At 40.3% G+C, this 12,593-nt stretch overlaps 1 protein-coding gene across 4 annotated transcripts; it reads right to left on the bottom strand.

Annotated features, from left to right (window-relative positions):
* Positions 1-4,107: 4,107 nt before the first annotated feature.
* Positions 4,108-10,743, bottom strand: LOC119315056 (acyltransferase-like protein At1g54570, chloroplastic). 4 transcript variants are annotated; one of them, XM_037589720.1, is made up of 13 exons: positions 10,090-10,743; positions 9,936-9,987; positions 8,110-8,165; positions 7,577-7,735; positions 7,378-7,482; positions 6,635-6,741; positions 6,175-6,296; positions 5,976-6,081; positions 5,695-5,828; positions 5,233-5,602; positions 5,015-5,152; positions 4,650-4,738; positions 4,108-4,525 (listed from the first exon to the last, which is right to left on the bottom strand). In XM_037589720.1, exons 1-13 carry the CDS (start codon positions 10,436-10,438, stop codon positions 4,225-4,227), a joined length of 2,088 nt encoding a protein of 695 aa, XP_037445617.1. In that variant the 5' UTR covers positions 10,439-10,743; the 3' UTR covers positions 4,108-4,224. The 4 variants fall into 4 exon arrangements, with proteins under 4 accessions (XP_037445617.1, XP_037445618.1, XP_037445619.1 ...); XM_037589721.1 differs by having other exon boundaries at positions 5,039-5,152; XM_037589722.1 differs by having other exon boundaries at positions 10,074-10,179.
* Positions 10,744-12,593: the final 1,850 nt, after the last annotated feature.

Genomic DNA, 12,593 nt, shown 5'->3' with positions numbered 1-12,593 from the left:
GATTAATTTTAATGCATGTTCATGACTGTTGTCGCTCTCTAGCTGGTCACTTCCTAGTCTTTTGCTAGCCTTCACCTGTACTAAGCGGGAATACTGCTTGTGCATCCAATCCCTTAAAACCCCAAAGTTATTCCACATGAGTCCACTATACCTACCTATATACGGTATCTACCTGCCGTTCCAAGTAAATTTGTATGTGCCAAACTCTAAACCTTGAAATAAATATCCTGTTTTGTATGCTCGAATAGCTCATGTATCAACTAGGGTTGTCTGTATCTTCCATGTTAGGCGGGTTATTCTCAAGAGGAGTGGACTCCGCTCCTCACTCACGAGATAAATGGCTGGTCACCGGGATGCCCAGTCTCATGCTTTATGCAAACTAAATCAAAATAATTGCAAAAAAACTCCCCCTGGGACTCTTGTTAGTTGGAGGCACTCGTTGTTTCGAGCAAGTCATGGATTGATGCTTGTTGGTGGAAGGGGGAGTATAAACTTTACCATTCTGTTTGGGAACCGCCTATAATGTGTGTAGCATGGAAGATATCGCCATCTCTTGGTTGTTATGTTGACAATGAAAGTATACCGCTAAAAATATTATTCATCTCTATTTCAAAACCGAGCTCTGGCACCTCTACAAATCCCTGCTTGCTGGACGGTGATGGGTTGGATGGGATCTATCATGTAATCGAGTTAGTTTTGTTAAGGTTTGATCCCTAGTATCCACTATGTTCTGAGATTGATGTTGCTATGACTTTGCTATGCTTGATGCTTGTCACTAGGGCCCGAGTGCCATGATTTCAGATCTGAACCTATTATGTTTTCATCAATATATGAGTGTTCTTGATCCTATCTTGCAAGTCTATAGTCACCTATTATGTGTTATGATCCGTAAACCCCGAAGTGACAATAATCGGGATACTTACCAGTGATGACCGTAGTTTGAGGAGTTCATGTATTCACTATGTGTTAATGCTTTGTTCTGATACTCTATTAAAAGGAGGCCTTAATATCCCTTAGTTTCCGTAAGGACCCCGCTGCCACGGGAGGGTAGGACAAAAGATGTCATGCAAGTTCTTTTCCATAAGCACGTATGACTATGTTCGGAATACATGCCTACATTATATCAATGAACTGGAGCTAGTTCTGTGTCACCCTAGGTTATGACTGTTACATGATGAACCGCATCCGGCATAATTCTCCATCACCGATCCATTGCCTACGAGCTTTCCATATATTGTTCTTCGCTTATTTACTTTCCCGTTGCTATTGCTATCATCACTACAAAATACCAAAAACATTACTTTTACTACTGTTACCTTTCGTTACCGTTACCACTACTATCATATTACTTTGCTACTAAATACTTTGCTGCAGATACTAAGTTTCCAGGTGTGATTGAATTGACAACTCAACTGCTAATACTTGAGAGTATTCTTTGGCTCCCCTTGTGTCGAATCAATAAATTTGGTTTGAATACTTTACCCTCGAAAACTATTGTGATCCCCTATACTTGTGGGTTATCATGGCGGCGTCTCCACCAACCCAAGCGAATCACGCAGCGGCACTTGTTCGCCTCCTATTAGATCGTCGGGGGCCTGGTTCCCGGTCCAACCTATGTGCTACAAACGGCGTGACCTGCACCGGCCGACCGGTGCGGGACCCGCCTCTAGCGCAGCAGACGCTGGCCCCTCATCATGGCGCCATGATGAGCCCCGTCCGCTGGGATCTTCTGCGGAGCCGCGCCGTTGCACACCGCCGTCTGCCGCCACAGAAGATCCGATGGCGGAATCTGCTGCTGAACCTGCTGCTGCTTCGCCAGGATCTGCCTCGGGATCAATTCCTGCTGCTCCTGCAGGTTGCATGGGATTCTCTGTGCCACCCGTGCCAACTACTTCACCACCAAGACGTACACGGCTGCAACAGGGGGTAATTCAACCAATTAATTATAAGCATATGAAAAAATATGGCATGGTGTGTTCTACAGGTGAACCCTACACACTTGATGAAGCCCTAGCTGATGAAAACTGGAAGAAGGCCATGCATGAAGAGTACATGGCATTGGAAATAAACAAAACATGGCATTTGGTCCCTCCATAGCATGGTAAAAATCTCATTGATTGCAAGTGGGTGTTTCGGATCAAGAGAAAATCTGATGGCGCTATTGATCGCTACAAGGCAAGACTTGTGGCAAAAGGCTTCAAGCAACGGTATGGTATTGACTATGAGGACACATTTAGTCCAGTGGTAAACGATGCAACCATTTGTATTGTTTTGTCCATTGTTGTGTACAGGGACTGGAGTCTCAGACAGCTAGACGTACAGAACGTGTTCCTCCATGGTGTTCTGGAAGAGGAAGTGTACATGAAACAACCTCCTGGGTTTGAAAGCAAACATGCACCATTGCATGTGTGCAGACTTGACAAAGCGTTATATGCGTTAAAGCAGGCTCCAAGGGCATGGTATTCACATCTCAGTCAAAAGATGCAAACTCTTGGCTTTGTTCCCTCTAAGTCTGACACTTCACTGTTTATTTATAACAAGTGCAATACTCACATCTTCGTTCTCATCTATGTTGATGATATTATTGTTACAAGCTCATCTGATGAAGCCGTAACAGGATTGTTGAAGGATCTCAGTGCAGAGTTTGCTCTTAAGGATCTTGGAGATTTGCACTATTTCTTAGGGATAGAAGTGAAGAAACATGATGGTGGACTTCACTTGTCTCAAGAAAAGTATGCAACTGATCTGGTAAGAAAGGCTGGCTTGCAAGGCTGTAAACCTTCACCTACTCCGTTATCCAGTTCAGAAAAATTATCTCTTACAGAAGGACAAACCTTGAGTCAGGAAGACAGCACTAAATACAGAAGTCTTGTAGGTGCACTCCAATATCTCACTCTTACAAGACCTGATATATCATTTGCTGTTAACAAAGTCTGTCAATTCCTTCATGCACCCACCACTGTTCATTTGACTGCTGCTAAGAGAATAGTTAGATATGTCAAGAACACCCTTAATATTGGTCTCAACTTCAGCAAGTCATCATCCACACTTCTTAGTGCTTTCTTAGACTCTGACTGGGCAGGTTGTTTGGATGACAGACGTTCTACTGGGGGATTTGCAGTGTTCTTTGGTCCTAACTTGATTTCATGGTGTGCAAGGAAACAGGCTACTGTCTTCAGGTCTAGTACTGAGGCAGAATACAAAGCATTAGCAAATGCTACAACTGAGATCATATGGGTGCAGTCTTTATTGAAAGAGCTTGGTGTAAAAAAAGCAAACAAGCTCCATGCTTATGGTGTGACAATTTGGGTGCAACTTATTTGTCTGCTAATCCTGTTTTTCATGCCAGAATGAAACACATTGAAATTGACTTTCACTTTGTCAGAGAACGAGTGGCTCAGAAACAACTTGAAATTCGCTTTGTGCATTCCAAGGATCAAATTGCAGATGGATTCACCAAGGCTCTACCTACTAGAAGTTTTGAAGACTTTAAACATAATCTCAACTTGATGAAGTTGTGATTAAGGGAGGGTGTTAAACACAATATATTGTGACACATCATGTCACGTATGACAGAGTCCAAGAGGCGCAGGATCCAGGGAAGATAGGATAGCTAGTTTGAGTTACATATAATTATATCTCTCCTTATCTCTTGTAACCAATTATATCTCTTGTTCTCCAAGTTCTAAACCTCCTGCCTCCTGTAATATCTCCAACAATGTATGCGCTTCAGGGATGTGCGCCCCTGTCTATAAACACGAAGCACGTCGCCTCAGGTCGAGGTAAGACGTTTCCGCCTAACGCACAGAGAGTACAACCGGTACGGGGGAAAGGTGAAAGGTGAGGCGATAGCTCTCTCTCTATATATGTGATAGCATCTGGGCATCTGAAAGAAAAGCAAGTCATCACGATGGAAATCATGCACTGGAGCCTGCTTCACGGGAGGCATGGTTGCCAGAAGATATTGCCTGGAGGCCGCGGAGCGGTTGCGGTAGCTACCTATGACTGGCGTCATAGACTCATAGCAACCCCCCCCCCCCCCACACACACACACACATGCCCAACGGTGGCGGTATGCATGTGTGGTGTGCATGCTTGTAACTACACTTCAATAAGTCAATATTGAAGGTCTATAAGTGATCTCATAGTTAATTCTCAAATTGCCTCAACTTACAATTCTACATGAAAGTCCTGATCAAGCTAAACAAGGCTAGAGTCAATCTTTCACGCCTCAAAAGTCGGCACTTGAGTAGAAGGACCCTGAGTTGCATGGTACAACGTGCGTCGCGTAATACTCCGATAAGGATCTTCGTTTCTCTTCCTCTTGAGGTAAGACACTACATTCTCCACTTCCGATTCGATTTGCAAATATACTTCGTTTGCCTTATTCCTATCCGTCAGCACATTGTCCATTCCTTTCATCTCAATTGGCTTGCCGAACAGGAAGTATAGCCGACCTGGTACCTTTGGGAGAACAGCGGGTAGATGCAAGACTTGATTCCCATCATCTCCTTTCACCGTGTCCCTGCAACCAAGCACGCACACAGTAGGTGACCAAGGTTTTTGTTCCTTGGATAACGTAGGTGACACTGAGTGTTTTGAATGCTTCTTTATTGAAGGAAAACTAGCAAGGATAATAGAAATCCGACCTTATAAGTCCTTTAAAATCTGCATTGAATGATTTTATCGCGTCTTTGAGATAGGGTATGTTCTTTTGATCGTTGTAGTCCAGAACTATCTGCAGAAGGTACAAAGAATGCATAAGTTTTTCTAACGTTTTATAAAAATGAACGATAGAATGCATAAGTAGACTATGTAAATAGGAAGGTACACAACATAACCACTTCTGCTGCCTTAAAAATATAGAATGTACCCCAAAATAAGTGACTCAACTTTGTATTAAAGTTAGTACCAAGTAGTATATCAACTTTGTACTAACTTTAGTACCAAGTTGAGTCACTTATTTTGAGACAGAGGGAGTAATATGTAAATCATGTTGCTTCAGATGACGCAGTGTACAGAGGCACATAAAGCTAACCTCCACAAAGTCATCTTCTCCCACACAACCAAATGGTACGACGGTAACTCCAAACCGTGCTGCCATTCTTACAAATTCTGGTTGATCTGGCCAAAACAATTTGTATGCCTCACCCTGCCAGGTACAACAAAATAAGCATAGCAGACTATAGAGAATGCAATTTTCGTACAACAAAATTTAAATTTCAAGGACACCTTCCTATGTAGAGCTTCCCGCACACCGCCTGGATAGAGAAGAACAAATTCATTTCTCTCAAACATCTTGTACGTATTGATCGGACTGACTGGAACCGCGCCGAACGCAGAGAACCAATCAAACAGAGACAACTCCTGACGCAGTATCTCATAATTTCCGACAAAAAATACTTGATGGGCTGCTGCTCTGAGAATTGTTTTTTTCTCTCTTAGGAACCCTTCAACTAGTGCAGGCACCTCCATAGCCAAGAGTTGGTGATAGCCCACAAACAAGACAGGACCTTTGTCAGGAACACCGGCAAGGCCACGAACAATATTTCCATTTTTCAATGTAGAGAGCATAACTGGGCTCAATAACTGATTAAACAGTCTGCAAAATTTTGAGGTTCCAACTTATGACTCCAATCATCCTTATATTATAGTATGCGAAAGTTGAATTGGTGTTAGATAGTCAATACATACTTGAAATCTTCACCAAATGTTTTCTTGAATTCACTTAATGTAGGTGAGAGGAAATCGTTCACAAAGTCCCGTTGTCTACCACGACGGTACATGTTTACTCCTTTAATGATAGTTAGCAAATTGAAGCCATATCCCTGTCGAAATGCCACAAAAATTTCAGAATTCTTCTATGACACAACCCCACAGGTTAAATAAGTGTACACTGCTCAATCGAGTAAGTCAAAACATGGAAATGCTTGTAAATAATGTACGAGAAGAATGGTGATCATGATAGTCTGTACCATGAGTAGTCTATCACCCCGGTTCCTAAAGTATCGAAGTTTAGAATTTTTCAGTGTCTTAAACAGTCGGTCTGCTTCTCCACTTGGCGGCAGATTCGCAATGCCACTAAATCCAAATATATTTATAGTGGGAGATCAAATTTGTAAGATTATACCTCACCTGAGCTACCAAATGTGTGAAACTGTTAAATAGAGATACCTTGCAAGAAGTAGTACTTCTGCTTGTACCGCATGAAGTCGAGAGTTGGCATAGTTTGCACCTGACTTGAGAAGCTTAAGTTTCCACACGAGAGTGCCCATTTGTATTATATCTCCTAGTTCCTGATAAACACCAAGCATCAAGTCTGACAAGACAATATCATGATCTACATATGTGTGTGTGTGTGTGTGTGTGTGTGTGTGTGTGTGTGTGTGCGTGCGTGTGTGTGTGTGTGTGTGTGTTTTAAGCAATGATCTACTATTTGTCTTGTAAAAACATAAGAAAGTAGTATAATTGATGACTATCCTGATGTTCTTGGGTGATAAATAATGTTGTTAAAAGTTACTGTACAATATTTTTCTTAGAATAAATAAAATATATTAATTTTCCATAAATTTCAAATTGTATTTGTGCACTATTGCTAAAAAATCTAAAAAGAAGTGATAAACTGAAAACTTACTGAAACTAAAGGTAGCATTGAAGCGAGACTGTTTGAAAATTCTTGTAGAGTTTCTTGAGGGGAAAGGCCGTTCTGAACACTAACCAAAGCCCCATTAAGAGGGTTACCTATTTCGCCACACACAAAAACATTTTGAGGAGCACTGATTTCCCGATGACATTGAAGTAGATATAGTTAAGATAAATTATTATATTCAACACCGAAGAAGAATATAGTGAGAATTGAGGTTGCCCATATACCAATGAATAAAATTTTCTGCCTAAAGATATAGAAACATTTTTTTGGCACCATTAAATTCATATACCTGACTTTTATCCCTTGCATTTATTGTATGTCATATGTTTAGTTCACGAGTTGACTACTCATGCGAGTGCTCTAAATTTGCTATATATGATAGTTGGGTAAAGATGCAGAACAAAGATAACTAGCTTTGAGCCCATTTATATTTACTAGGTTCATGGAGAAAAGAAGCCTTTATTAAGTCTTTTCACTATTTTTTGTAATTTTTTTATAATGAGTTATACTTAAAATTAGGTTTCCTGGGAGAAAACTAATAACCAAAACATGCAATAAATATTATCTTGAAATAAACCACCTTCAAGGGAAAATATGTAAAAATCGTTATGGTCTACTGAATTTTGAAGATATACATGTAGCCAAAGTTCAAGATCATCGCTGCACTTAAACTATGGTGACCTGTGTTTACTTCAGAGGCATAATTGACAAGTTTACGAGAAATATACCAATTAAATATCTGAGAAGGTGGGGCTGGACAACTGGGAGGTTGCTTGGCATCGTTTCCAAAAGAGGCAATACTGCCTGCCACGAAGATTTTGCTGATGATGTTGCTGAAAAATCAAATTTAAGTGTAAGAGCCAAATCTATATTCGGATCACAGGATAACAGTAGATATTAACGTGTAGGTAAATTTGTTTCACCTACCTGGATTTACTAGTGTAAGAACCAAATCGATTTCTGGATTGCGAGCTGCAACTGAAATTGCGAGACATCCACCAAAAGAATCTCCAACAATATATATTGGTCTACTTGGTGACAAAGCACTCTCATATTTGACATATTCTTCCACAATTTGTAACAACCCTGTATAAGTTATGATTAAGCAGATGTCAAGCTTGCAAACTTGGTTTGGGTTGAAAGCTCTCAAAAAATATTAAATTTTAGGAGTTTGAAGTAACAACTATGATTATATACAGTGAATCATCATAGCCATTAATACAGTGATAATAAACAAACAGAAATGCATGCATATATGTTTTTTTTATAGGATAATCCAGTTAAATCAAACAATCACCACAACCATGTGATCTACACATACGACACACAATTGTCACCCTGTTTAAGATTTGTCCATTTTAGGTCTTTCTGTAGCAAGTAATGATGGTCAGTGCTTGTGAGGGCATAGACATGCCAAGCTAGTGAAAATAATAATACCTGAACTATTCATTTATCCTTACCTTCAAATGATGTACGGTCATTTACTGGTATATGGAAGCAGCAAACCTCAAATAGTCTGCATAAAAAGAAGATCAAAAATTAAATTAGAGCCTGGACATGGGTTTACTCCATACAAGCAAGATATGACGCATGATTATCATGACAAAATTGAATTATGCATTGCAACTTTATGCCAGTAAAATTTCTAACATAAAGCAATAATATTTTCCAGATTCATATTTACTGTTCATTTGCACCTTATTTGAGTCACTCTTTGTATGGCGTGACTCAAGCTAAGCAAACAAGAATATAGTATTTCTCAAAAAAAACATGATAAAGCACGTATAATTGGTTGTCCGTACAAGAAATCTATACTCACTTGCCCAAAGCTTTGTGGTGCAAAGTGAGCTCCATTCCAACACCATCAGTTCTTGCACGTAGTGTTTCTAACATTTTTGACAACTGGTTACATGGGATGTATCACAGGTTTAGAATTCTTCTCCGGGTGGAAGCGCTTGTCATTATTTGCTCGCTTTGATTGTGTAGAAATGATAAGGTTTTTACAGGTTACCTACAGGTGTACCGATGCGCTCCGTTTATGATCGTCTCTACAATGTGTGGAGAATCAAGACCTGTTTATAAAGGTGTGTGCACGCTTGGAGAACACGACGAGGGGTACTTTTACCCGACATGGATTACAGCATGATCCTAGGATTGACCATCCAATAGTTTAGGCGTTATGCGTCATATCTACATGAAGAGGCTGGATGTCTATCCCTAATAATCAAGGGGCTATTGTTTCCGACGACACGTCATCGAAACTACCCACCAATGCCATCTATACGTGATTAAAAAATATTTCACAGAGGGAATCCCTGCTTGGGCCGGCCCAGTAGGAACCCTCTATACTGCACTCAGCGCGCTGGGACACGACAAGCGCACCTATTTGGGCTGGCCCATATCCGGCGGCCTTTTTTTTAATTTCATTTTTTATTTTCATTTTCATTTTCACTTTTGTTTCTTCTACTTTAAATAATTTGGGACTTAAAAAGTTCTAAAAATAAAAATTGTGAATTTTGAAATAAAATGTTTAATAATTTTTAAAGTTTTGGATTCAGAAAATGTTCATGTTTTTTTTTTAAATGCTTCTAATTTTGAAGACATATGTTCGGGAAATAAAAAAATGTTCATGATGTTTTTAAAAAGTTTGTGTTTAAAAAAATGTTAATGAAATTAAACAAAATTTTGCCAATTCAAAAAATGTTCATGAATTGAAAAACATCCTAAAATTAAAAAACTGTTCATGACTTACACAATAGTTTAATGATTCATAAAATGTTCGCAGATTCAAAAATGATCACGCATTTCAAAAAATGTCTGTTAAATCTAAAAAATATTTCTGAATTTTAAAAATTGTTCCACCAATTTCCAAAAGAAATGTTCGTCAATTCTAGAAATGTTCGCCTATTCAATAAAAATGCATTTAAAAATGTGCATATTTTTTTAGAAATTGTTTGCAAATAGTATAAAATGTTCATGAATTTAGAAAATTTCATGGTCGCGGAAAATGTTTAAAAATCTGTAAAAATGTTCACGATTGCGGATATGTTCACGAGTTTAAAAAAAAGTTCATAGTTTTCAAAAATTGTTCACGATTTCACGAAAATGAGAGTGATAGTGTATCTTGGTGATGCAGAAAAATATGATCATGGCCGTTGAACATTATGATTTTTTTTTCTCCCATTGCAACGCACGGCCGTCTTGCTAGTAATACTTATAAATCTTTTAAGTAATAAAACGTCATTTATAAAGAACATGGTCGTCCGTTAAAGAAATCAATACTCACTTGCCCAAAGACTGGTGGTGCAAAATGAGCTCCATTCCAACACCATCGGTTCCTGCAGTTCAGACAATTCCACCGAAGCATCAGGCTTCCAGTAGGGGAAAGGGGAAAGGGGAAAGGCACACGATCGATTTTGCTTACAAGAACGACTAATAACCTGGCAAGAAAAGCAGCAGCGGCGCCCTGTCCACCACCGGCCGGCCGCACTCCACGGGACAGAACCACCGCGGCGGCCCGCCGTCGTCCCTGGGCATGGCCCTCACCGCCTCCCAGTAGTCCTTCATGGTGACGCTCCCGAACCCGTCGTCATAAAGGACCTCCAACTGCGACTCCTCCGCGGCCTGCTTCTTCCTCCTCCTGTTGCTGCTGCTACTACCGCCCGGCAAATTCCCGGTCGTCGCATCCACCGAGCTCGCACGGCGGAGGCACAGCCGGGCATGGTGCCGTCTGAGATGGCCACCCGCGGCGCACGGGTTTACGCCGAACGGGCGCTGAACCATGGACATGGCGAGCAGTCGATATTAACCACCCGTCGTGCGCCGTTACTGGTTGGAACGAACGCACTGGAATCAGAGGTGGCAGCCGCCACGAACTCCGGCAGAGGGATGGTCACGGACGATGATTCCGCTTCCACACACGGCCTGCTGGTGCGTCCCGCTCTGACGCAGTGGGCGGCTCCGGCGAGCAGTTCTTCGATGCTCCCACGCGGTGGCGGCCGCTGACTACCAGCGGGCGGCGACGAGCTACTGTGGTGGAGAAATTGTTTCCTACCCTCCATGGGAGGAAGCGGCGGGAAGAGATAAAGAGTTGGAGAAGCAACATGAATGGCTCACGTGTATCCTTCTCCCCACCATTAAATCCCCCTGATTTATTAATTTGTTTTTTTTTTGTGTGTGTGGTAAAAAGAGAGAGAGAGAGGGTCTGCCATATGCCCCCGCCACCGTAGAGGTTGGGCTGGCCCAGTACCGATCCCTCGCAGGCCAAATTTCTTCTTCTTTTCTCTTTCCCTTTTCTGTTACCTTTATTACTAAACTTTACATATTTTTAATGTTCTGGTATTTTTCAATAATTATTCAGGTATTTAAAAAGGTATTATGAAATTTCATAAAATGCATTCGCATGTTTAAAAAAACATGGATATAACCAGGTGTTCATTAATTTTAAAAGTGTTGATGTAACATAAAAAGTGTTATATTTTTTAAAAACATAATTATCTAATTAAAATAATTTCAATATATTTTAGAAAATATTCACATAATTTTAAGTATGTTTGTGCGTTAAAAACGCCCATGTAATTTTAAAAAGTGTTCATGTATTAAATAAATATTTATGTAATTTAAAAATTCTCATTCCTTCAAAAAAAAGTGTTATGCAGTTTTTAAAGTTTTCATGCATTTTATAAAAAAAATCATGTAAGTAAAACAATTTTGTGTTTTTTAATGTTCGGGTAATTTTTAAAAAACATTCACGTCATTTTGAAAAGTATTAATATCTTTTTAAAAAATACTTATGTGTTGTAAAAAAATTCCTTTGAAAAATGGAAAAGTAAAAAAAATGTGCGAACACCAACATGTAATCAGACAACTCGAGCATCATGTGGAGTAGCACATCCAGAGCCTCATTCGTCCGCTTCATGTCACAAGTCACTTGATTAGGTTACCGAAGGCGATGATGCTCAATGTGATGTATGTCCTGAGGAGACACCTAGAGCAGGCATACCCTAGGTTTGGGCGGTGTGAACTACAAAAGGAGTCAATTAGTATGCCATAGGTGTACATAATGTCTACCATCACCAAGCCACATCCTCGGGCCATGCATTTAAAGAGAGCGATGGAAAGGTGATGTCCTCTCAGTGTGCATGACTAGTTGAAGCACAGTTACCAGCCCCACAATTATGTTGTCACATACGTAGCTATGCTCGCACTCAAACCGTAGTTTGAAAACATTCTATTCTATTCTATCGGTTGCTAGGAGTATGATAAATAAGTGAATTAACTAAGTACGAACTAGAATGTCAAATAAATACTAAGACTAAATGACAGAGTAACTAGAGAGGAACTGCAAATGATGGGAATGCGTTCTCAGAGAGTCTATATCTTTCACTACTATTTTAGATACTTAATTGTGTAGGTACACAACCTTTAGTAAAGATACATCTATGGGATACGAATTATGTGAGCACGGAGTCAATAATAAGATATGTGAGTACTACCACACCTTCATATCACGCACATCACCACGATCTCTCCAAAATGCATGATTCTGGTGCTCGTAACTTCTTTAGATTGGTACTTGGTTTCTTTCATCGTGCTAAGTCCATGGAAGTTTGTGACACCCCCGATTCAATCGTACACTAATCATACACGCAAACATGTACGATCAAGATCAGGGACTCACGGGAAGATATCACAACACAACTCTACAATAAAATAAGTCTTACAAGCATCATATTACAAGCCAGGGGCCTCGAGGGCTCGAATACAAGAGCTCGATCATAGATGAGTCAGCGGAAGCAACAATATCTGAGTACAGACATAAGTTAAACAAGTTTGCCTTAAGAAGGCTAGCACAAAGTGGGATACAGATCGAAAGAGGCGCAGGCCTCCTGCCTGGGATCCTCCTAAACTACTCCTGGTCGTCGTCAGCGGGCTGCACGTAGTA

The sequence above is a fragment of the Triticum dicoccoides genome, chromosome 6A (genome assembly GCF_002162155.2).
Source record: "Triticum dicoccoides isolate Atlit2015 ecotype Zavitan chromosome 6A, WEW_v2.0, whole genome shotgun sequence".
NCBI classification, from domain to species: Eukaryota; Viridiplantae; Streptophyta; class Magnoliopsida; order Poales; family Poaceae; genus Triticum; species Triticum dicoccoides.
The sequence above is the reverse complement of the archived record's forward strand: the minus strand, read 5'-3'. Positions and strand labels throughout refer to the sequence as shown.